Source organism: Hyposmocoma kahamanoa, unplaced genomic scaffold (genome assembly GCF_003589595.1).
Source record: "Hyposmocoma kahamanoa isolate Upper Pololo Valley unplaced genomic scaffold, ASM358959v1 78, whole genome shotgun sequence".
Classification (NCBI taxonomy): Eukaryota; Metazoa; Arthropoda; class Insecta; order Lepidoptera; family Cosmopterigidae; genus Hyposmocoma; species Hyposmocoma kahamanoa.
The window spans coordinates 2,802,569-2,829,711 of NW_020653945.1; the positions used below are offsets into that span (position 1 = coordinate 2,802,569).

Below are 27,143 nucleotides of genomic sequence, written 5' to 3' on the forward strand. Positions count from 1 at the left end.
AAATAATTTAAAAAATATTTACAAACAGGGTTGAATCTTTGTCATCGTCTATACAACAAAACCAACTTAATAAATTCATAAATAACGTAGTCTAAGGAACCAATGGATCACACTTTTTTATTAATGTTTGAGCTTTTACAGCCTCACAGTCTAGTCTCACTTTTATAACCAAATAATTATAACTATTTTTATTTAAAAAAACGACCTCAAAGTTTGTGGAATTACACCCGTTTGCCAAGTTTTATTGAGAATGGTTAACGGAAGTAGGTTAAATATAAGAAACCGAATTAATTCCTTAATTTGCCACCCTTAAAGGCATATATTTCCTTCAAATTTGAAAGAAGCAGCACAACAATACGTTCCGCAATTGTGAGAGCGTTAGCCACTTTCTTACGATTTTTCTGTGTTCGATCTTTGTATTAATAAATTATTAGTACGTATTTCAAAAGTTGTTTCAATATGAATCAAACAAGAAATTATAGTTCTAGTAAATTAAAATTATCCAATTTCAACAATAAATTAAATAAAAAAATTATTATCTATAAATTTTGGATACTTACTAAGTTTTTTATAAATGCTATTACAATATTAATGGTTTTTTACTTGATAACATAAAATGTAAAATTTAACTATTGTATGTTTACATTTTTGACTTCTTATTTTTTGTTTAAATTCCAATTGTTGTAGTTTGTTTATGCTATGCTCATGCTACGTCCAAAGTGAAATAAGCATTGTGTAAAATATTCGCATGCCAAGTATTGGTGAAATGTACGATCTAATATAATATATTATAAGACCTGCATTGTTAACTACAATTTTCAGCGAATAATTGTCTTGTATTCATTCGCATCATGCGTAATTGTTTCGGACGCGTGTCGGATAGAGAAATAGAGACCACAGGGAATTTTTCTGGGTTAGAAATTTTTGATGAAATCTCATGTAAACTCCATTTTTTGACTAAATTTAGTGCTGATATTTAGTTTGTAAAGAAGGGTATTTTGTTAATATTAGGTAACTTCTATACATTTCTCACAGATGGCGCTACGTGACATACACTGTTTAAGAGTCGTACTATCTCAGCTTGAATTAAAATTTTCCCCTTATTGAATCGGTTCTATTGCGGGAGTCGAGCGGAAGGAACAAGGGCTTTATTTGACAATTTATTTTTTTACAAACGAAATTAATGCCATTTGAAATAAGTTTATAGTATTCGTAGTGATTGGTAAACAGCGCGTATCTGCAGTAAACCAAATTTTACTGGAGAGGGATTTAACGTTATTACTTTGTTATTTCAATGCCTATGACTTCGACTATTGCACAGTAAGCATTTATTTATGTTGTCTACGGACTGATAATAATAGATTCCCGTATATGATGCTAAATTTGATGCCACAACATTTACGCGGATTTGATTTGACCGCTAAATTTCCGAAATGAAACTTATAATCAAATGCTAGTTACGCGTAATTGCACTATGCCAGACGAATTGTTTTGTCAGATTTTTTAACGTATTTAAAACGTAGTTTTAGCCCATGTTCACGACCTATGGCAGATTTAAAAAAATGCCATCTGATAGTCCTCTATAGTTGAATTATTAAACCATTTAACACGTTTGTTTTATAATAATTTCTGTTTCTTTTTTTTGTTTTGTATTGTCCGAAAATGTCAATTTAGATTTAAATTTGGCTTGTAATACGCTCAAATTAGGTGCTTAATAAAAATCATATAAATCACTGTAAAATTTCAATATTTTCTGTACTATGGATAGATCTATACCTCAAATCAGCTAGAACTTATAAATATTGAACACCAGCGGTTGTTACGAACACCAGCGGTCATTATGAACACCAGTGATCATTGTGAACACCAGTAGTCGTCATGAACATCAGTAGTCGTTACGAACTCCAGCGGTCGTTACGAACACCAGTGGTTTTCATCAACACCAGCGGTCGTTATGAACACTAGCGCTCATTACGAACACCAGTGGTCGTTGTGAACACTATTAGTCGTCATGAACATCAGTAGTCATTACGAACTTCAGCAGTCGCTACGAACACCAGTGGTTTCCATCAACACCAGCGGTCGTTACGAACACTAGCGGTTATTACGAACACCAGTGGGCGTTATAAATTAATTTTTCTTATTTATTCTCGAAGGGTGTATTCCTTGTGCTTCCCAACAATAGCTTCGATGTCGTCGATTTCTTTGACGGCATCGGCGGTGAGCACGATAGGATCACTGTCGGTTATCAATACGTCGTCTTCTACACGGATGCCGACGCCGCGGAACTCCGCGGGGACGGAATGATCGTCGTTGCGGATATAAAGTCCTGCGGAAACAAATTTACGTTGTCATTGATGACGCCAATTGAGGTAATTTATATGACAGGATAAAAAAGAAAATCTTGATGGAATTTTTTTGTTTGGAAATTTTAATTTACGTGTACTCTTTACACTTTCAACTTGTCTTTGGATGATTTGACAACCGCGATAGCGCTGAATGATTGGTTGAATTAGTCAAATACTGACAAGTTAAGCCGGGTTATTTGTAAAACACTAACAAACTTCCAGGGCTATATTGCTGACGTCATCATAAACAACAACTTTTATCTTAATAATAATAAAAAGTTGAAAAACCAAATACAAAGAGACGACAACAAGCACATAGAAAAATTCGTGAGGAAAGCTGGTTCGTTCCGTGGCTTAGTCGGTATAGCGTCTGACACGGTATGCTAGAAGATAACGCTTCGAATCCGGCTAGATCGAAGGAGTTTTTCTGAGTATTCGATCTTTGTATTAATAATTATAATAAACTAGCGGAGTAATTTCACAAAAATAATTGAATATTAATTTAATAAAAATTTTAAATAATAAAAAGATTTATTTCGTCAGTAACGATACAAAAATCTTATATAAAGGTCTGAGGCAAAAGGCAATGGCTCAGGTTTTTGCTGAACATTGAATGAATGAATGAATGAAATATTCTTTATTGCACATAAAATTAAAATACAATACAATAGCTTAAGTATAATAGTAGTAGTAAGTCAATGTGCAACATTGGTTTTCAGCCATTCCCCCTTTCCCTGAGATTTACTGTAATAGGTGGAGGTATAGCAATTAAAAGAAAAACTTATATACAATACTAAACAATATCAAATAAAATAGGTATATATAAGTGGCATGTGTACGTGTGCGTGTCTCAGTGTGTGTCTCTCTCTGGGTGTACATGTGTGTGAGATGTCTTGTATGAGTGCGTGTGGATGTATTTATCTGTTATGGGAAGTTGTGGGTGAATGTGAATGAGTATGTCCATTTTGGTTTAGAAAAGATTTTAAAACGAGATCTTTCCAGCTAGCGTGATTCAAATACGCCTCAGCTATTTGTTTTTTTTACCTTGATAATATCATAATTATATTGATATTTATAGTATTTATTAGAACAAGGAGCCATTTGTTTGTATCAGAGACGTATCCAAACGTTTTCTCAGGCTTTTCGTGTTTTAGTTTCTTCACTGTTTGTGAATTTTAAATTTTTTTTTAAATCAAATAGACAAAGCAATGAATAATTATTGCATATATATCGAATAACTATCACAAAAACTATCTAAGAAAATATCATAGTAATTTCGAATTCAGAAAATTATCATTGTGATATTACTAAGTTACTGGTAAAAATTAATTTGTATCTTTTTGTGTTGTACATATGGCAGACAAAACTAAATACTGTCGCAACTCAAAATTGTGTCGTTGAGAAAACAAGCTTTGAAAAAATAAAATACCGAATGAAACCAATACATCGCACTGCTATTACAATAGTATTGTAACTCTAAATTCGTGAAATTCAAGATTATACCATTGCTGAACGTAAAATTAAATAAAGCGTTATATAATACGAGCGTAATTTTGTGAGTCGCGTAGTTTGAGTTGTATTCGGTTTCATATAAAAGTACGGTTTGTTTCACACGATCACGCAAAACGAGTTATCTGACGACTCACGGGCGTAATGACGACTGACTTTCGGTCGCATCGTGAGACGGGCTGGCGCGGGTGGAAGTAGGAGTGAGGGAAGGGGGTCACTTTGGTATAAACGCTTAAAAGCAACTGGATAAAATACGTTCGTCTGGCGCTCCAACCGAATATCGATCGAACTCACAACTTACAAAATTACGCTCGTCTGACGTCACCCAAAACCGTCGTTAAAATATTATAAGAAACAATTAAAAGATATCTACTTAACTCAAAATGGGACAAATCTTATGTGAGCTATATATACATACTCCGTCCAACCATTTATTAACCGACTTCAAAAAAGGAGGATGTTCTCAATTCGACTGTATGTTTTTTTTGTATGTATGTTACGTGATAACTCCGGTATTTGTGAACCGATTTTCATGATTCTTTTTTTGTTGGAAAGAGGGTTCTTCCATAGTGGTCCCATTTAATTTTGAAGAAAATCATCCACCTCTAAGGGTGGCTGCTCACGCATGAAGATTAATTTTTATAAATAGCGCCTAAATTTTACTAAGGAGCAATTATTTTAATGGTTGATTTTGCTATTTCTCCAATCCAAGGCGTTTTTCTCTCCATATACTTTGAGTAGTGAGAACCGATTTTTGTTATCTCCAGTGTCAAGTCCTGTATAGTGGCGAATTTAAGGATATTTCAATAAAACTTAGCAAATAGACGTATTTCAACGTACTTTTGAAGTCGGTTTTTTTAGTACTCTGTACTGAGATTATTTAACTTTTATCCTAAGCATGCTTCGGAAGTTCCTTAATTAATGACATACAACCATAGACAAAAAATGCAATTTTTCCTGGACTGTTTTTTTTTAATTTTGGTGAAGCAACGTGCTCTTTAGCTCCGATATTTACCGAGCCAACAGTCATCACTTGAATCCTCAGTAACATTAATTATTAATTCTTGAATACACAACATGTGAAACGCAACATCATGATCCCAAATCAGATAATATCTTCTTTTTTGTTGCCTGTAATAAACTTCAGCCTATATGTATATAAAGTTTAATAATCTTTCACGGGAAGTGAGTGATTCGTTTGTCATACACTATTGTATTCTCGGTGAGTATATATTCTCGTTTATACATGGATAATTAAGTATTATGTATAAATAAAAATAATCACATGATTCGCAATAAGATCCATTCAGTGTTTGAATTTTCAAATTGTGTTTTCCGAATTCCTTAATTTTGAAAATACGACAGTATTTACTATCATGTGCGATATGTACTTCAATAAATTTTTCATTATCTCTTTCTTGGGGTTCCTTTCTTATCAGAGGTTGGACAACATCATAGCAATCATGACTTTAGATGCTGCCGCTTTAAAGATCGAAGTGATAAGCAAGCCGAACTATTATATTCCTTCAAATTCTTTAACCAGAGATGCCACTTTTTTCCGACAGGTGATTGTTAATTACACAGTATCATTATTACAATTTATATGTAATGATAATAATAAATAAATCATTTATTTGGCATCCAAGGCCCACTTGTTAGTAAATATAGAGACAAACCACAAAAACATACATTATTACATACATTATCGGAAGACGAAATACGTATATTGCTGAATATGTTTGTTCTGTTCCGTTGTGCCTGTGCACGACTTTTTTGTTTCTTGTGTTGTATGTGTTATGTCTATATGTCTGTGGCTATATCTATTCATAACTTGAAGTTGTTTATCATAGACCACATACATACTTTTCTTTCTTCCGTGTTGTTTATTGTGTATCAGATTGTCTGTTTACCTACTTTTTGTTTTATTTAATGTATATTTAGGGGACTATGGGTTTATTTATAAGTTAATTTTAAAATATGTATTTTTTTGTATGTGTGTAATTGTTTGTCCCTCAATTAAAAAAAAAAATTACGCTCGAAGCGTCGACCCCGTCATCTCACCAGAACCTGGATGAAATGACGAAGCATCGGCACGTCAAGCCTAGCTGCAAACATTTTTAGGGTGCTGTAGTGACACCGCCAATATGCGAGACTAAAACTTAAATATTAAATCGATTTCCGTAAATCAACGGTAGCTACACGTCCAACGAAAAACTTACCCGGCTCCACGGTGACAATCATATTAGTCTGCACGGCAACGTTCCTGCGCACGAGTGGCGAGTCGTGTACGTCCAGCCCTAAGTAGTGGGACACGTGGTGTGGACAAAGTCGGTATGCACTCTGAAATAATAAGTACAATAGAAATTATACAATGTGTTAATTTGCATTCTAGTCATTCTATATCCGAAATTGAACCCAAATCACTAAAAAAATAAATCGAAAAAAAAATATTTTTTATATAATTGCGGTAGCCATGCTTGATCAAAAGGTCATTGACTTGCACTACACGTGCCACATGTACCGGCAACCATTTGAACAATGACCTATGCGCAGAGAGTATGCATTTTAGATCTATTTGGTGGCAGGGTACGAGTAGAGACGGGGGAGTATCGTATCCACCGCGTGATTGGTGGATCATCAGTCGACCTTGCGTATTGCGTCCACGCTCCGCGATCCCAGGTGGTCGACTCAGAACCTTACGATAACTTACTTGTCGAATGATTTCTTTTCATTTTTATTCACAACACCCGTACGTTTACTCGAACTTCTCGACCGGCAAAGGCTACAAACGTTACTCAGAATATAATTATCGAATGAAACTTACCGAACGTCCTATTGTTTACAAATCAAGAACGTAATATGGAAATCTCTTATTATTTTAAATAAAGTATGGATTTTGTACCCTTTTATTAATTTATTTTAATGCTAGACTAATGCATTCCTATATTTAAGGCCATTGACCTACCAACAAATGGACGTCGGGTCTAATACAAAAACCACGAAAAAAATATCCGAAGTTAACCTATACAAACGTGGTGACACGAAACGAAATATTTTAAATTTAAATTGTAACGTCATTGCAATACTGCCTAATTAAAATTACTTGAACACAAGTGTAATGGAGTAGTCAATAGTAATAATCGTAAATATTAATTAATTTTTATATATATCATTATGCCGAAATTTGTACAAATTCACTTAAAGAAATAATAAAGAGTTGGGGATACATACATACAAATATTACTACAAATGTGAAAATAAGCGTGTACCATAAGAAATGTACCGATATTCCAACTAAACGTAAACTCAAATAACCGTAATTCCGAAAACCGATTTATAATAAAACCGTTACGCTTTCGAGCAATTTTGATGCTTTTCACAAAGATAAAATTAACTTTTGTTTTGTAATCTTCGTAAAAAAAATAACGCACACACACTCGCACACACTCGACATAGCCCCGCACTAGGGAAACCCTGTGTCGCGGGTGCCATGGACACACAAATAGACAATTACAAATTACACCCAAACTCACGAGACAAACAAATGTAGGCCATACAAATATTTCTCCCGGCCCGGGAATCGAACCTGGGACCTCTGCATGGCAGTCCAGCATGGTAACCGTTCGGCCATGGAGGCAGTTAAACACATACATTTGACATTATGAAAATTCGAGCTAACGTTATTTCGGGCATATATATTTTCTGACATCTGATAGGTAATCCCAAGCCGTAAAACGAGTACAACAATATTTTGTTAGTTATTGCTAACGTTTAATAAAAAGTCATTTTAAAAATAAGATTAAAATCAACGCGACTCTATAGTTTCTTTGTTCCAAATATTTCAATCGCTTAGGTTTCGTACAATTGAAAATGACCAAGAAGCTTATATAAGGTCCTTGAAATTGACGTAATGGGTCTCTTTCCATCTTATGCGCATGCAATGTGTAGAAAAAGGACAGTTAGCTATTTGATGATTTTGTTTGCTTTTGTAATTTATATTTACGATCAATTTATATACAAATTAAATACTAAACAACTGTACAAAATAACACTTTTAAATTATAACTATGATATTGTGTTAAATATATTTGTTTAGTGAAAATATAATACAAAATCCTGTTTTTACACTTTACTGCAGTAATTTTTACAAGTTATTATTATATGGAAAATTATATGGTACTGCATAATTGACAACCGCGCTGCCAGTCGAACAAACGAAGACTGTGGCGCGATTGACGCTTTCTATGCGATATTAACGCCCTATAGGTGCGGACACTTCTTAGCGCGAACCCGACGTCCATTTATTGGTAGGTCAATGTTTAAGGCCTTTAAAGTCTTAAAAATGTATATAAAAGAAAATTCATTTTTCTTATAATCTATTCCACCGACTAACGCCATAAACGCTGTTGGATAACGATATCGTATCCGAACCCGAATCGAACGTTTTAGCTAGAATGTTCTGAATAGCTAGAAAAGCGCCCTTCGATTCGAGAACGGTATCCAGGTTCGATTCCAGGGCCGGGAGAAATATTTGTATCGCCTATATTTATTTCTCCCGTAAGTTTGGGTGTAATTTGTGCTATCTATTTGTGTTTCCATGTGTGCGTTATTATTATTATTAATAATAAAACTCACTGCTATAAGTTCGTTGCCATCTATATTGTGGGGCAGAATCCGTTCCTGCTGCAAGTACGTGCCTAGCAACCGGCACATCTGGTCGAACAGCTGGTCCAGTGGCTGACGTTGCTCGCCTAACAGCTGGATTAGTCTTTTCTATAATAAATAAAAGACAAAAATATATACAGGGTTAATGAGATCTCGAATATATTCTTGTCTTTCTATTTAAAAATGTAATAAACATACCTGCGCAGTAAGGACGATCTCGTAAAGTATCTTATGGTAAGGGTTGAATTTGCCGTTAACGGGCCATGTTCGGGAAAGATCAGAGTTGTACAACCATCGCTGACAGCCTGCAAAATAGTTCAGAGATTAGATTACTATATAGTTTCCCAAAGTGGTCGTAGGGGGACGGTAGAAGAGCCCTCGGAAGCAATTGGTAGGCGTCGATGCTGTCCAGGGCGGCGGCGGTGCTACCGCATTTGAAAAAAAAAATGAATTATCTATATAAAGTACACAATAATAATTTAATAATAAAATTATTATATTAATTTAATAGTATAATTTTTTTCTTTGTGATTCTTTGTTATAAGTTAATATAAAAAATACGTGTTTTCAATTATTTTTGTTGTCGTGAGAGGAGTTGAAATTTTTTTATCTTGCCTAAGTGGGCGGTGAGCCAAAAAGTGGGAACCTATGGATCAGATACTCAACCAAATCTCAAAGTGGTCTTTATAAGGGTAAGGGTGCTGGTGAAATTACAGGCAAATGGGACTTATCAAGTTATGCCTCTTGCTGACGGGCTCAGTAGCAGTGCTTATAAGATCTATGCGATTTAAATCCTTGAATGGCACTGCAACTGTTATAGATAGGCGTGTCGCTTACCACCAGGCGCACAACTTGCTCGTCATCACTTGGTATTATATAAAAAAAAATGTGATAGTTTAGCACAAAAATACCTTACCAGTATCCACAAGAAGCATCTCATTGTCGTGCAGCAACTGGTTGTTGGCGACGTAGTGGATGTGCGTGGCCCGGTGACCGCCGGCTACGACAGGCGGAAATGCGAGGTGCTCCGCACCCCCTTGGCGAGATGTGAAGTCTAGCACTGCGTTTATTGAGTGTTCCGAAACACCTGGGTAACACAAATTATTTTTAAAATGTATAAAACTACTTTTTAAATGAACAAAGTTATTTTTTACATGAACAGTAGGTATTATTTTTTATTATGAACAATGCTACTTGTTATATTAACAATATTATTTTTAAATGAACAATGGCTAAATGAAAAGGTTTATTTCATCTCATTAACTAGTATACGAGAAATAATACAGAAATACGAATTAAATAGTGCCCTAATATTAAATTTTATAATGACTGTATTTGCGCGCTGTAAAAGAACTTTAAAATAAAGTTGTATGAAATATTAGTCACTCAATATTGACAATTTCTTTCCATTCGTACATTTTTGGCTTAACAAACAAAAGGTACTGCTTATTTCATACAGAAATTTCTTCCTGCAGACCTAAATACCGAACTGGAGACTATAATTCCAATAATGGGTTTACGTACACAACAAGACAAAAATTATGTAATAATAAAAATAAAAAAAACAATATAAAAAAAGTTAAATTATTAAAACTATACAAATACTTATTTCGTACTATAATAACTATAAAGTGGATGGTACAGTAGATAAATAGTGCTACTTAACTCTCATTTTGATAATAGCTAAGGATTTACTATCATGAACAGTAATAGGAAGTGCGTTCCAAAGTCTGATCGAATATACTAAAGGCACAAGTAATCATACGTCAATTAAATAGTGCTTGCTATCACATGAAAGTAATAAAAACAATACTACACTAAATGAAAAAAAAATTAGGTGTATGTGACATTTTACAACACTTATATAAGCATAAAAAAGTCACCAACTAATTTCGTTGGTAGAATCTTTATGCCTCCCTTTCGAAAATTTGTCATTTTGCAGATGTATAATCTGTCTTTTTTTAAAAAAGATGGAGTAAAATGACATTTATAGGGTTGCTAGTTTTCATGAAATTTTCTTTCTTATTCTGCCACCTTACCTATTTCTGCTGCCAAGCAGTAGTAATGTCACCATTGTTGTGGTCCGGTTTTGAAGGGTAAGGGTGCTGGTGAAATTACAGGCACACGGGACTTGTCAACTTATGTCCCAGGGTGACGGGCGCAGTGGCAGTGCCCCTCAGATCTTTGCGAATTAAAGCTCTGAGTGGCGTGTGGCTTACCATCAGGCGCACGCACGACTTGATATTATAAAAAAAAAAACTTTTATTTATATACATTTTAACAAGAATAGGTGGACTTTATTATCTATATTGAATTAAAATGAAAAACTTTGAAATATGTCTCCTCCTTGGTTTAATTCATAAACATAGTTGTAAATATAGTGTATGTATGTATGAATTACAAAAATTGACAATTCAAATGAACTTATGCTCAGTAATTGGATGAATAATGGATCGAGGACGATTCAAATGAAACAAGTTCGGCTATTTATTCCATATGCGTGACCGATATGCAATCGATAATCGATAGAATATTTATCGACTGCAATCTCTAGCTGCTCGCAAGCAGGCACCACCTTTACGCAATGAACTGTCATTTTACTCCGTCTTCAAAAAGACAGATTATAGCTTTAAGTACACTGAGGTTGCTAAGAATTAACTTACCGGGTTTAGTGCAAGCCATAGCCATGTTGATTGACTGCGCGCCTATGCAACAAGTCTCTTTCATAAGCTCGATTTCTGCTGGTGATTTTATAACCCGCATGAAGTGCAGTACGCGTTGGGGGTCGCCCCATCGCATGGTCTACAAAATTTACAAACATTTATTTTTCATACAGGGTTATTAAAATAACCCGAAACCTATCATGACACTACTATAGTTAATTATAAGAACAAACAAGTTAACTGCCTCCGTGGCCGAACGGTTACCACGCCGGACTGCCACGACGAGGTCCCAGGTTCGATTCCCGGGCCGGGAGAAATATTTGTATGGCCTATATATAATAAACGGTGTTCACAATTATCATATAAAGCGGTTCATATAACAAAAAAATATAGATTTTACTTACATTTTGTTCTAAGGTTTTACAGACGATTGTAACGATCTCCGGATTAGACGCAGTCTCTCGATTGTACCAAAGAACACATGGCTTCGTTGATACAGTCCTGTTAAATAAATAAATTAATGTATTAATAAAAATATACACGAGTTATATTCATAGTGACATAAGGTTATAATGCTATGCTATACTATTCGGAACCAGAAACAATTCAGAAATTGAATGGTTTACTCGGGCAATCATACCTCAGCATTTTACCACAGAAGCTTTTACGTAATGTCGGTCAAGATATACAACAGCATCCTCAATTAATTTAAAAAAATTCGATTACTTAACATTTAAAAATGCTCTTGTTGTTGTTGTTGTTGAGTACTAAACTTTATAATAGTGTGCAAGAGTTTTTTGACGACAATGACAAATTTGGTGACTAGCAATGTGACATGTTTAGTAATAATTTTTTTCTTTCATATTGTAATGCAATTTAATTTTAATCTGTGACATTTCATAATATTGTACACCATTATTATACATAATTCTCAAATCGTCCCAAAATTTCTCTCATCACATTTCAGTTCATGTATAAACGTTTGACATAATCCCAATGGAATTCTTTTTAATAATATTGGATGTACCCAATACTTTCTTTACTTCGTTTGTTTCCTCTTCCGCCTTTTTAAAAAGTAATACATTATTATAATTTCATCTTCATTCATTTCACACGGGAGCGATGTTTTCGCTACTGACTTCCAAAAGAACATAAACAGCAACTGCAGTGCATCAAACAACTCTGTCGTGCAAACGACAAGGCGGTTGCCGTGAAACGATAACATTGTCGTTCACGGCACAGCCACGACCGATAGTCGTGATCTGGGAACAGGCTAGCGCGACAGTCGTCCAACGATAAATAAAACGTGACGACATAGTGGGAACGCGCCCTAATGTAATAACCGGCCTGTTCCGTTGGACATTTTTCTAGACTTCAAATATCTGTGTTTTCAAACTCTTCGTGCGAATCCTTGGAATATCCTCAACATAGGGGTGGAACCCCAACATACGTCTAGTCCCCCGGTGATGAAAATGGAAAGGCGGAACTAAATCATGCCATTTTAAAGTGACATAATTATTAGAAAAAAACAGAAGGCAGAATTAAAAACAACTGCGTGTTAGAGACACCATGTGGCCTAGAACGCTACAGTACTAAAATAGTTACTGACACCGTGTGTCTTTAACGATTGTACATTGAGATGTGACGGGTGAAGTAGGTAATAGCTTGATGGTTTTATTCTTGTTGTGTGTTTCCGCTAACATAAGACATTACCTCGAAAGATATTTAGAAAAACTTTCAATAGGTCTCGCTTCGTGGACCGCAAAAAGTTTGGCTGCAGCATTGCAGCCAGTACGAGGACCTTCCCACATCTCGTCGTGGCTGTTTTTGTCGTGCACGAACAGTATTGTCTATAGAAGAAAAACTTAATGTTATGGTTTTGATATGATTGATTGTGAGATTTGTGTTGCAATTATAAAGTCTCCATAAAAGTAAGTTCAACATATTTATTCACCAAGATAGCATCACACAATTGTCTATAGGTAAGTCAAATTATAAGAAATACAAACTTAAATTATAAATTGTCTTCAGGCTCATGCTAAGCTCATGCTGGTTAAGTGAAGAAAAACTGTCTAACTAATCTTCGTATTAATAATTAAAAAATACCCGAATATTATGGAAAAACATCATAGTATTCATTACAATCAATATTACACACTTAAATAGAAAAGATAGAAAGGAGGAACAGGAGTGTGAAAAATATAATAACACATAATATTGAAAGTGCACAGTAAGAACTAAGAAAAAAGAATCTTCTAAGAACTTTAAAAATTAAGATTTTATACAAATGTTACAACATACTCACTTGGTAGTTGTCAGTCTGTGCTGGTTTGATGATAACTAGTACAGCGCCGGGTTCCATGCATCCCGTTAAGTAATAGAAATCTGAATTCTGACGGAACGTATATGGGATCTTCTCTGTCATGTATTGCTTCGCTGCAGCTGGGATAACGATCTGCAAGTTCAGTATGAATTACTAAGTATTTGAACTTACTACCTTACTACCAGCAGGACTTTAGTCACTCGTTCAAGGTTACGCGATAAACGCCGACCGCTGAGTGTATCGCCGAGTGCAAGTTCAGACAAGTCTTTCATTTACATTACAATCCTTGTACAACCCTAGCATTCGGTTCTATATGATAGAAAATGGCGGGCAACATTATTTTCACCTCTCTGAGCACATGCTTGGGTTCCATTTTCCTTGTAGTGAGCTCCAGGTGTCATAAGGCAGATTTAGTAGGCCATTGTGGCATAGGTATTTTTGGTTTTGTATGAGAGTGATGTATCTGTTATGTAGTAACTATTAAGTAATCTGTGCTACCAGATATAGTCTAAAAAGTGTCACATAGTACAAAAAATACTTGAAAGTTTATAGGAAATGAAACTATTTTTCCGGATTTAAATCGCGTATATTTATTTGAAACCAACGTTTCCATCCAAACCATTACTCTTGTGTTCAAGTAATTTTCAGTCGAAGCCAAATATGGTGCATTTTGTTAAGCTTCCAGTAGAAGCTGAATATGGTGTTTTCGGGCTCTTTAAATTGTTGCAAGCTAAATGAGGCAGTACTGCAATGATGTTACAATTTAAATTAAATGCTTTAGTTTTTTTATATTTCATTACTTGCCACTACGTTTGTATAGGTTAACTTCGGACATTTTTTTCGTAGTTTTTGTATCAGACCTGATGTCCATTTGTTAGTAGGTCACTGTGTTTTCTACTGTTATTTGTTGGATTACCTACAGTTACATTATGAATTTAAATTACTTTCACAAGATAGATTTCAGGTTGCAGTATCAAGTTCTATATTATGTACGTCATTCAGTTTAAGTGTCATGCTGTTTATTTCGAAAAAGTTGACTCTTGTTAGAAAATTTTTTTTAAAAAAACCTGTTTTTATCCATTTAATATGAAGTTTATTGACTAACATGGGTTTTACTATCATGATTAAAATGTTTTATTGTGAAATAACTCAAATAGTTAGTTATAATTATGACCACAGACAAAAACGCATTCAATCCAGCTGGATTTGAGCCACTGCCTTCACCACACTAGTAAGACACTCTCCCAACTAAGCTGTGGTACGAATTAGCAGAACCAATTAATTTTTCTATGTGCTTGCTGCAATCTTTGTTTTTGGTTCTTTTAATACCTTTTTTGCCATAACACCATCTGTGAGAAATCTATGAAGCTTTTCGTCACTCAGCCAGGTACCTTGAGAGTTACCAGCGGCTGACTAGAGATGTCGCTTTAATAATATATTGTATTATGATTTTTTTTTTACTATCACCACATTTTACTACCATGATATCCAATTTTTTTGTGAAATTACACCCTGGTTTACTATAATCATTAATTCAAAGATCGAGCTTTTATTCATTTAGATAAATTTTTCACTTTTCAATTGTCTAGTTTAGTATTAATTAACATCATCACAAGAAAAATAACCAAAAATAAACTTACAACATGGTTGAGATGCTCATTCTCCATTTCCATTTGTAATTTTCTTACAAAAAAGTCTCTACGATTAACATATTCCGCTTGAGACACTCCACAAGTCAGCTGGCCCGCGGGTATTAAGTGCGGATGAGTGTGACATGTAGGTTGTCCCATTTCCCCTGTAGGTATGGAGAGACTGATTCTTGGTTGTTCTTTTTGGCCCTGAGGCGTTTCCATCTTACTTATACAGCGTAACTGACTCTCAAATGTAGATTTAACAACATTTTTGCTACGCACTTTGCCTGAAAACCATTGTTTACCTTAGTAATTAACCGAATGATGGTTTTACGAAAAATAACCTAAATATTTACCAATTGTCCAACTCAACCGTTTCAACGAGTGCATATTTGAGATTATGAGAAAAGTTTCAACTTATAAGTACTGTTGTAAATAAAGAAAATAGAATTCTGGATCAGTAAACTGGAGAAAAACAAGAAATTTTGTTGTTTTGAAAATTTGTTGACCTTAGCCTGTTTGCTGTCACCTTGACAGATGCACTTGCGGTGTTCTAAGTTGAAAAATACTTCATGTTATAGCATTACAATTAAATCATCAATTTTTTATCAGATCATGGTTTCTTTATTTCCAAAATAAATCAATTGATTGAATTTGATGCTTGAATGGCAAGAGAGACTGATTAAGTATTAAACTTATATAATTTCTTGGTTTATACTATGGTCACCCACAAACGTTCCTTTACACGAACGTACTATTTTGATATAGCTGTTGATATTAAAAAAATAAATAATCATTTGATCTTGAGGTTACTACGTTTATTTTTTCCTTCATTTAAGGGTTACTATGTAGTGAAAGGTTGTATGATCAATACATTGTCGATATTTTATATTAATAAAAAAGATAAGTGCAGGTACAACAATTGATTACTTATAAGCCATCGGACAAAAACTTTTGATAGCTGATATTTTACGGTTTAATAAACCTGTGACTTTTTTCTTGAGCATAATGAATAAAAATGAATAAAAGTAGTAATAAAAATCTATTATTTAGAATCCAATCCAGTACTAGATTTTTTTATTTTGTGGGGATGGGTGTTCATAAGCAAACTGGCAGAAATTCTAATAAGTATTTACGCCCCTTTCGCGATACTTAAAGTTTGGTCATTCGATCCAAATATGAAGACGTTATAAGAAAAGGCATTTTCTTTTTCATATCTCACAAGGTCGAGATTTTCGAAGCTGTAAAAGGAAAAGAGGTTTCGTTCGCCTGGTTCTGTGGGCAGGAAGGTCACGCGTTCACCGCGCAGCAGTCAGCGCGGAACGGTCGGCGTGTGCGCATGTCGCCCGTTGCGGCTATCATTCGATCGCGAACTGTGCAGTGCCCGTTACTAGTGTTTCATAAATTTATAACATAACAGTTTCTGTGGTTTTTGTTCTTTGCAACATATTTCTATTTTGGAAAACGTGCTTAATTAAAGGTCTGTTCTTTTTTTATTATTTTACAATAAACTAACTGTTGTAATAGTATTGTGGTCTATAATTGTTCTTACTCGATGGCCAAACCTACTTCGAGAATAGTTTGTAAGTCATTCATTAGTGTTACGGTCTGTTGCGAGTTTTGCCTAATATTTTGTGACCTCGTGATATTTGCACTTGGCATAGTTACATGAAATAATATATTAGAGGATGTTGACAGCACCTGTAATTTACGTACTTATACGATTGCTTACCTAACTATCCAATAATTAAAAATCGTACATTTGTAAAATTGTTTCTTTGAGGTTAAGGTAAACATGAAGACGAAAAACATATAGGTTCACAAAACTTTTTGACGACATGAGCTCTTAATTCTGACTGTGTGGTGTGGTATATGCTTCCCTTGAAAAAAGCACAAGCCGTTAATGGAAAGTAGTAGGTAGTTGATTTAGAGCTATCATATCACTTACGTCGTCATTTAAACATATTTGTTACTTTACTTCACGTAATTAGTAAAACTTTATTAGCCGTAACGTCTTAACGTGCCGTTTTTATAATTACAATAAACAACTGCTGTGCAATATTCAGATGTATTTTAATTTATGTATACTTCCCGCTTCCCATACAAATCGGTGAAATGCAGGTTGAAGGCGGGTTGCGAAGCCGGAAAAATATGTAGGTATATATAATAATTTTCGCAGTACATAAAAATTGACTAGAAAGTCATACAGCCATTGACCTACCATAGGTCAAAGCATCCATCTTCAAAAGAACAATTATGAAACTCAAAACAAACTCGTGGAAAAATTTTAACTACAAAAACCCGCCATATTTTTAACGTCATGAAATAACATTTGTTTATTTAAAATTTTGGAATGTCTTTCTTTTCGTAATTATGGGTGAAATCATTATTTATAGATGAAGAAGATTGCATAATAACATTGAGAACTGACTTACACGTAGCGAGATTAATTAGGCTTATCTACACTACAAGATCATAATAAATTGCTTTTTGACACGCAATGTAGTGTTTGTTTGTATAAAATAAATTCAGTATTTTACTATGAAAACCAAAAATTGATGTCTAATTTAATGTTCTTAAAAATTATTGTAAGTGTGACGATTCACATCAATTTTATATTTTTGGCAGTTTTCTCCAAAAATTCCTAGATCTGCACACGCAGCAGGCTTTTAATCTTGATAACAGAGCCATTAGAAACTCCACCATCATACGCCTGTCTCCCGAGTTAACCCTCTTATGGCTCTTCCATCCTCTAGGAGTTTACCCCACGGGTCGACATGGAATGACCCTTTCGTTTCTTGGTTATACTTTATAAAGTCACCTACGAATATCTATTTAGAAGACTTTTTAAATCATAATTTAATGTTAGATAATAAGCAAAGTCCTATTAACCAGTGAATATGAACTAAATAATTTCTAATATAAAATATTGTCTATTCAAGGCTTAATTACATTTCACACAAGTTAATTTATTTAGTTACTGTCTAGTTAAAATTACTTTCAGTAACGTTAGTATAGACTACTTCATGTTCGTTTCTGTTTATGGCACCTATAAAATGTCTTTCAAAGCCTTGGAACTAGTGTACCTACAACTTTTAGAACCTAGTTCCTTATCTGCGTTACTTTTATTGTTATGTCAGTTGTAAATACCATGAACAGTTTTATGTAAACCTAATGTGCTTCTACTTAAACAAGTAAAGCTATTGTGTGATTTTCATTTTTAGAACTTTTGTATCAAGGCAGCCATTTTGTTATCTTTTGCAGTATGATTTTAGTTTTAAATCCTACAGAGTTCGCGAACTTGAAAGTAGCTGAAGCACGCTGAAGACGATAAATTTCAAAAAATATACGTCTGTATAGTATTGACAAGTGGCGTCCAATCCTAAAGGAAACTGTCTTTCTCTGAGTTTCGGTAGGATATGATGTCACGGGTATATCCTTTTTGAGCCAACCGGTTTAGTGTTAGATGGTGTTAAATATTAATTTTGCTTTGATACTATTAAACAATTCTTTTAATGCACATGCTCATAGCCTCGCACTGGAAACCCTGGGCCTTGGGTACCATGGATATACACATAGATAACCACAAATTACACCCAAACTCACCAGAGAAATAAACGTAGACCATACAAATATTTCTCCCGGCCGGGGAATCCGTTCGGTCACGGAGGCAGTTAATTTGAAGTGATTAATAATCTCAGTATAGAGTACTAAAAAAACCGACCTCAAAAGTACGTGGACTTACATATAATTACCAAGTTTTATTGAAATCGGTTACCAGAAAGTGCGCAAACCCGGATTCATCCCCGAGTTCGCCACTATACGGGACTTGACACAGGAGATAATAAAAATCGGTTCTCACTTTTTTCTATATCTATGGTTCTCACTACTCAAAGTATATTGAGAGAAATTGAATTGGAGAATAGCAAAATCAACCATTAAAATAATTGCTCTTTATAATAAAATTTAGGTGCTATTTATAAAAATGAATCCATGCGTGTACAGTCACCATTAGAGTGGATGATTTTCTTCAAAATTAAATGTGGCCACTATGGAGGGAAAAAAGAATCATGAAAATCGGTTCACAAATACCGAAGTTATCGTGTAACATACATACAAAAAAAACATACAGTCGAATTGAGAACCTCCTTCTTTTTAAGCGTTTGGGTGCTGGTGAAATTACAGGCACATGGGACTTGTCAATGTATTCTCAGGGTGACGGGCGCAATGGCAGTGCCCTTCAGATCTTTGCGATTTAAAGCTCTGAGTGGCACTGCAACTGTTATGGACAGGCGTGTAGCTTACCTATCATCAGGCGCACGACTTGTTCGTCCCGTCACTTGATATTATAAAAAAAAGATTTAGTCTGTATTTTGAAGTTATTTTAACAAAATACACGCGAAACTTTTGTACCGGTCTGCGGCTCAATTCTGCTTTCTTTATCGTAACTAACGTAATCGACATTTTTGAAGAAAAAAAAAACGAGATCTACAACCTCCTATATTAAACGGTTTCTCTCTACCTTTATTAGTTTTAGTTTTATCATTAAGCAAAATTAGCGTATTGGCATTTTTCAAAGGATAAAAAGAAACTTTATGTGCCAATATATCGAAAGTTACCAAAATGCAAATTGTCGGCAATTTCTAAGACGTAACAATGATTTTTCATACAAACTTTGAACGTTCTGTTAGTATTTCAGTTGCAAGTTTGGAACACACGGCATCTAATGCACAAGTACTGTGCAGGTGAGTGACTATACTTACAAACAGGCAGTAAGTAAGCGCTGCAGTTTTAAGCTCGTCTTACCGAAACAAAGCCTTGTAATTACGTGTTCAACTTCCCTAGAAAGTGTAATAGAAGACAAAACGTGTTGTTTTAAAACAGGACTGTCTCACCGAAGCGGGACTTCTGGTCACGATATCCTTACATTCCTATACAGTTTTCCAGTCCTAACCACAGCTTTGCCCTTTCTAATGTTACCATAGACCTATTATGCATTAGACACGGCTGCTCTAAATCTTAGATATAAGTTACGATAGCCGTAAAAGGAAATCCGGTTCTAAGGACCGTTGTTACTTGTTACGATAAAATGGGTATTACCACAGATTTGCAGTCTTAAGTTTTGTTATTTTAATGATTTATGCCTTAACAGGCACGTAATACGGATTTGTGAAAATATTATTTATGATACACTTAAGTTATTACGTGGGCTTTTTCGAATGTTAATTTTAAGACGTGTATGTTGTATGAATGCATTTTATGGATATCGAACGAGCGTTAAATGTACAAAGTTTTAATAAGAAATATTTAAAAAGTAAGTACATTCAAATATCATCTTATCGACGAAAAACATCCAATATTATCATAAATTATCATGGGGACGCGGAACCGCCGTTGCTAATGGTTTCCTAAGCCATTCGGAGATTCTGAGCGTTCACAGGCTTGTCCGAGGAATGTGCCTATTACTTGAGTTCCGCCTCTTGGATGCGTCTGCGCCGACGATAGAGCGGGAATCTTTGCGACGTACAGATGGGATGGGTAACCAGCGGATATTGTGTGGTTGATGGTTTATGTTGCATTGTTAGAAGATATAACATCTTTGATAGATTGTATATTGCGTTACGAATACTATACACATTTTGAGAATGAAAAGTATAGTTATCGATCGTATGGTAAAATTCTTGATATTTTATTATAATGTATATTCCGTAGTCTGAACTTTGATTTAAAGTGTTGATATTAAAAATGTTTTAGATGACGTCAACCTTACTCTGCTTAAAAGTTTAAACAGATAGTTAAGGCTTTTGAAGATCAATAAACTCTTGATTTATTCCCAGTTCATTTGTATCAAAGTTACGACCATTCTTAAAGCGAACCTTTACAGATTTTTAGAAAGCCGTATCATGTTACTTTTCCTTTTAAGTATGTTTTACCCATTATTCTTATTTCACTACAGTTCAAAGCTATCTATAAGATTCAACTCTGTAATATTCAAGTACCTAATAATAACTACAATTGGTGTGAATTCACAATAAGAAAATGAGTAAACGAAACAATAAAGGTTCACTAAAACATGTTTATTATCCAGCGAATGTGATTGCCGATGCCCGATACCATGCTGAGAGCAATCGATATTTTCATTGTAGCTTTTTTTATTCGTTTGTCGCTTGATTACCTTGCAACCAGTGTATTTATCGTGGGATGTTTAAATTTTACGCAAATGGAAGTTACAACTTTTTTTTATTTTAAAAAATTTCGCTATACGCTCGAGTGACCACCCTGTTACAAAATTTTATTATTAAAACCGCCAGTTGTATATAAAATTTGAAAACTGCAATGTAATTTCGTGCTATCTTCTTTTAGCTTATGCGTATTTTATGGTAATTTACATGCGGTAGATTAGACCACATTTGAGTCTGTAGCCAAATGTAGCCTCAAGGTGTCTCGGCGCAGCGAGGGCCAGACAAAGGGTTCTGTAACCTACGGCTATTCTTTCTAACTTATTATCCTGGATAGGTCCACTTAGGCAAATAACACGATGCTCGGTAATGGATGCTGATGCCGTCGGTGATTTGTGGATTGACCCAACGTTTTTAAAGATAGCTGGCAAAGTGGAACGAGGCATTGTTTGGTGAACGGTCAGATTAGGCAATAACCCATTATGCGGGCAGCAGTCGTTTAAACAGCGTAACACGTCTCGCATGGAACTTGTCTTTCCCGTAATAGTCAGGGTAACATAACATGAAATATTTTACCAAAGCATAGAGAGAGCAATGACCGGCGATTAGCTCTACCTATTTTATGGTCACCACGCGACGCAGGATGTTTGGACTCTGGCAATGGACGTGACTTATGTATTAGATTGGATTATGTTGCGATTTTATAAAGCCTAAAAACGCTGTAAAGATATTTGCTAGCATATTTTGCAATTAAATTGTCAATAATAATATGACCTCATTTTATTAGCCATCTAAAATAAATATACAAAACAGAACAGTTGTGTTAACAAAGTCCCACTTGGTGCAAGGTTTTATAGGGTGCGTAGGCGCACCCACTTTTATTTATTTACATTATAGGTAGGAATTGTTGTCCCGATTCATTTTACGGTCGTCGTAAGTAGTAAGCTCCAGGTTTTATTGCACAGCCTGGTGGCGAAATGGAGATGTCGTCCGTGCTCGTAAAACTTTAAGCGCCATTTATTTAAGATAAAAGAAACTGGATATCCAATGTTTGGATTCTCGAACACGCTTTGAATGCTCGTGACTCGAAAATTGAAATTTTCTTGACGAAAAATGAACAAGGAAGTGACAAAAAATGATTTATCCACCTTAAATTACGTGAATAATCATGTATTCTCAGAGTCGTTAGCGTTCGTTTAATTTCATGGTTTTCATCGTATAGGTTGTAGAGGGGGCTGAGTTGTCGCAAGGCCTTGTCCAGCCGGTTGGCATTTGTAATCATGACGTCATGTGTCTGGTGACTCAAGAACTTTGCCTATTGAGTATATTTAAAAACCTCCGCGCCAGGCGCTGGGTTTTTCTTGCAGATTCCACTTCGTTTATTTAAATTAAAGCCCTTGTTAGCATGTCTAGTTTTTGTTTTACAAACCGATGTATTGTTAATACAACATTTGAATTGAGTCATTTATATATACATAATTTAAAAAACTCTTATTTCTTGCGAAGTGGTGTAAAAAATATGGTTCATCAGCCAGGCTAGTGTCCGTTTTTATTATATTACAGTTCTCAAATTATGCTTCATTGTGTAGGGACATTGAGGTCAAGACCTTGCATGTGGCAAGTTATCAAGAATCAGTTTTAATTACGCGCACGATCTGATAACTGATTTAGTATAAATTAGATGACGTTGTGTAATTCTTATAATAGCTCTAGAGCTGGCGAAGACAGGGCTGGATTAGTTAGATAGTTTATAAAACTCCCACTATTATTCGAGTACCACACTACAAGTAACGTATTTGGTAAAAGGACTAAGGACTATTTATTTCCAACATTATTTAAGGCATTTCTGTCACACTTAAAAAATATTAAAGGTAGTAAAAAGTCTGTCAAAAATTAAATAAACAAAAAATTGTTAGATACAACTTAGGTGAATATTGAAAACTGTATTTTGGGTAACTAAATGAAATGTTTATGTGACTATAATATTAACGTAACAACCAAACTCTCCCGATAAAAATTATGAAGTTTGGAGAACCCTCTCTGTCTGTAGAAATGTCATTGTGAGGATAAATAAACAAGAATAATGCCTTTGTACTTGAGTTTTGTACAAAAGATTTATATTAATATTAAATATTTTTAAAGGTATGCCTAATTAAAACCAGCTCAGATAGCCCGTAAAACAAAAATACTCTGGGCTTACTTGCCCATTAAAACATCAAAATGCTCCTCCAATAGCATTTAAGTATTGCCGACTACATGTTAGTTTGTGAATACCAAACAATAATTAATTACAGTTTAGTTTGATATAAAAACATCGGTAAAGGTTTGTGATTATTCATAAATTGTTACAAACAGTACATTAAAGTTCCTACCATTACTATCTGCCTTAAGGAGAACCCAAAAGCGTGAATATAGTAGTTTTTACAGTCGCACCTTTGCAATGAAATTGACAAAAAAATCAACAGAATGAGTTTTATAACTTAAAACGACTTTAAAAAATTTTTAAAGTTGAACCGACCCATTAAAACTCGCGTGGTATAGACTCAATAAATAAATGTCTCTTTTTTACGTTTGAAATTCCATTTTTGTTTGGTCAAATGACACAAAAATGAAATGACCTTGTAGCAACTACTTTTTGTAAATTATATTTTTTACTATTACAACAATTTGAAACAATTTGTATAATTAATTATAAACTTGAATGTTTCATCATTATTTTTCAGGACTAACCACACCACTGCCTACAGTAATGAATTAAATAATGTGAAAATGTCACAACTTTAGAGCTTATTTTGCGTATTGCCAAATGTTGGGGTTTTTTGTGGGGTCACTTTTATTCTAAACGTGTGATGTATGTAAAGCCCCTAAATCAGTGCCTGTCGTCGCTATAGGCAGCCGTCGGATCTTATAGGCGATAAACTTTGGTAGCGCGATTCCAGCATAGCGACGTCGCTAACAAAGGCGGCCGCTGATTGCTTTTTTATTTATTTTTCTATCCGCCTAAGATGCTTAGATTACTCATTTATTATTATCACAATAAATAGAAGCACAACGTAGAGGTTGTACACGAGGCCAATTGATTACCATTTGAGAACGTTTTATGAACTATAGAAAGTATTTAAAATTTCCAAATAATTTTCATATATTAATATATACGTAATTCCAAAATATACGTTTCGGGAAGATATTCAACTCAAATTAAAGTTAGCATATTATTACACTTATCTAAAAGTATTTAGGGATCAAGCAAGTTTCTGCTTAATAATGAAAATCAGGTTTTTTTAATTATTTTTTTAACACCTATGGATTTTTGGGTCAATTTTGTTTTCAAATTCAAATTACAAAATTGATCTTGATCCCTAGACACTTTTGATGTGTGTATTTTGCAGAAGCGAGCGATTGCATCACAATATATTTTCAGTTATATACTTTTGTGCGTCTGCATAATGAATTGTATAATAAACGGAGTAACGTAGATAATTTTACTACTAGACATAAAAGGAAGCTTGTGTAACCGAAATTTAGACTTCAGAGGGATCTCGGTTCTTTTGTGGGGCAAGGTATTCTGTACTATAATAAGATTCCAAAACCTGTTTAGATCTTTCTAAGGTTACGTTACTAAAGAGAGTATATTACTCTGTTAAGATTACATTTTTTTGTTTTATAAATCGCGTATATTTACTTTCCTAAACAAACCTATGGCTCTTTACAGGTCTTACGGTCGCATATCAGACGAATTAACTTGTCCTGTAAATAATAGAATCTCGGTACTAGTAAAGAACTCAAAACGGTTTGTTTGAAAAAACAAATAAACGCGATTTAGGTCTGAAAAAAAAAATAGTTTTATTTTCAATCTGTAATAATAGCGAAAAACCTAACAGCTAACATTTTTTTTTATTAATTAAGTAAGTAAGTACTTTAGTCGAAAACAAAGAAAATGTAGAAAAGAAAAAAACATTTAATTACTGACTAAAAGCGAATAATTTATGTAAGTAGACTAAGTAAAATTAATTTTTAAATTAGTTGCATATTTTAAATAAAAAAATAATAAAAAGTACGTGGCGGGTTAGGCGTGATCTAGGCCAATTAGATGTAATATAATTTAAAGCAAAAAATACATGCATAAATAAATGTTTGCAAGTTACGGGTAGAGAAACAATTAACATGGATAATATTCAAGTACTTTTTTCTGATCTGAAGAAATCGAATCTTTCAATAAACTACTTTCCTTGGCTTGGCATTTTGGGGTTAGTGTTAGTGTCACTGTAAAACGACGAAATGCAGAATGAAAAAAAAAATGCAGAATGAGAAATACTGGGGTGGAATGGGATAACATTTATGAAAGAATGGGTCAGGAAAATGGAAGATGTGTGTGTGGATATTGTAACACGATGTTATTACATATTAACCTATACATATATTTTTAATTGTGTTCGAAATATTTTCGCGAGGACTTTGTATTGTTGGCATTTAGACCCAAAATTTTCCTTCGTCACGCATCGTCTATAATTTACATCTAAAAACTTTATGCTTGTTGGTACAGATAATAGATGTTGCATTGTCTATATTTTAAGACAACAATTCAAATGTTACATATGGTCTATAGTTACTTTGTAGAAAATTTGATTGCCTCAGGAAGATAATGCTACCAAGAAAATAGTCTTCATTTAAATACAAGGTTGAGAAGCTTACTGAGGGCTAAAACAACTATGACAGAGCAAAAAGAAAATGTTTGAATTCCTTTGCCAGGGCGTAGGGCAGGTACGGCAGGTACTATTGTATTAATACGATAAGGCATTATAAATAAACAAGTAAAAAAATCTGCGTGGCATGGAACGCATGCATGTTGAGCGCATGCGAAATGGACGTTCCGCTTTTCATTTGCAATTGGTTTGCAAAAACAAAAATGTACAGGTCTAATCTCTCACTGTGTCTACATTTCAAAGGGGGAGTTTATACGGTCGATTTAAAATGCGGTGTGTTATGGTTGAGATAAAATAAAATAAAACGAATTGCATATAGCTGCACTTAAAGAACTTCGCTAAATGAAACTTGGGAGTTGATATCATCTTTAAATGCCATTGGTGTATTGATATATTATGCAGTGTACGCCTGTAATTTTTCCTTGCAATGCATTGAATAATTTTTATGTCTTGTAATGTAGATCCACGGGTTTTTTTTGGGATGTAACTTTTAAAACCTACTTATCTACTGTAAAGTCGGGACAGTGACGAAATAATCTAGTCTGTAAATTGACTTTGTTCAAAAATTATTACAGGAGCTGTTGAACACTTTTAAAAGCGACTAGTTAGGTACCTATTTATTTAATTGTTGCTTAGATCACCTACAACCTACAACCTACAGCTCCTACTCACTTTACAAGCTTAGCACAATTTTCCACCAGAGCGAAAAATTATATCAAATGGAAGGTACATTACAAAGCGTCTTTGTTGCGGTGAAAGTACGAACATAGTATGAAGTTATGCAAGTACTGCCTATTATTTGTTCGCTTAATTGCGAACATTCACATTGCTTGTCGGGTCAAAACCTAAGGGCAAGAATTATGAGTTGGTTTATTAGGAAATAAATGTTTATGACCTAAAGCTAAATATCTTTTCGTACCTTCAACAAGAGGTATCAACTTATTTTAAAAGAACAGCGTTCTCTTTTATTAGATGCTAAAGGTATAAAAAACAATTGTTTCTTTTTTTTATGGATAATTTGGCTCGCCGTTGTCACATGTTGACGAAATAAAAATAAAAGTGGAAAAAAAATACGGTACCTATCTATTTCTTTACTGCCAAGTGAAGTCGTTAGAAAGGATT

The 27,143-nt window shown here is 34.3% G+C and overlaps 2 protein-coding genes across 2 annotated transcripts in view; one reads left to right on the forward strand and one right to left on the reverse strand.

Moving 5' to 3' along the window:
- Window positions 1-1,630: 1,630 nt before the first annotated feature.
- Window positions 1,631-15,611, reverse strand: LOC113233097 (xaa-Pro aminopeptidase 3-like). The gene is made up of 11 exons (XM_026468080.1): window positions 15,496-15,611; window positions 15,149-15,426; window positions 13,491-13,640; window positions 12,899-13,035; window positions 11,590-11,686; window positions 11,186-11,324; window positions 9,439-9,609; window positions 8,721-8,827; window positions 8,493-8,630; window positions 6,077-6,197; window positions 1,631-2,329 (listed from the first exon to the last, which is right to left on the reverse strand). The coding sequence occupies exons 1-11, from the start codon at window positions 15,527-15,529 to the stop codon at window positions 2,145-2,147; spliced, it is 1,557 nt and encodes a 518-aa protein (XP_026323865.1). The 5' UTR covers window positions 15,530-15,611; the 3' UTR covers window positions 1,631-2,144.
- Window positions 15,612-16,453: 842 nt separating this feature from the next.
- Window positions 16,454-27,143, forward strand: part of LOC113233252 — a 152,136-nt gene continuing 141,446 nt past the window's right edge. The window contains exon 1 of the mRNA XM_026468295.1: window positions 16,454-16,619. The gene's annotated coding sequence lies outside the window, so the exon portion shown is untranslated. The remainder of the gene's footprint in view (window positions 16,620-27,143) is intronic.

What these genes read in the sequence shown, in the direction of transcription:
- LOC113233097 (XM_026468080.1), bottom strand. Translation starts at nt 15,529, where the DNA reads ATGCACTCGTTGAAACGGTTGAGTTGGACAATTG. An exon ending in TATGGCTTGCACTAAACCCG is followed by an intron (nt 9,610 to 11,185) that starts GTAAGTTAATTC and finishes TGTGTTACCCAG; the next exon opens with GTGTTTCGGAACACTCAATA. An exon ending in ATGGCAACGAACTTATAGCA is followed by an intron (nt 6,198 to 8,492) that starts GTGAGTTTTATT and finishes TTATTATTTCAG; the next exon opens with AGTGCATACCGACTTTGTCC.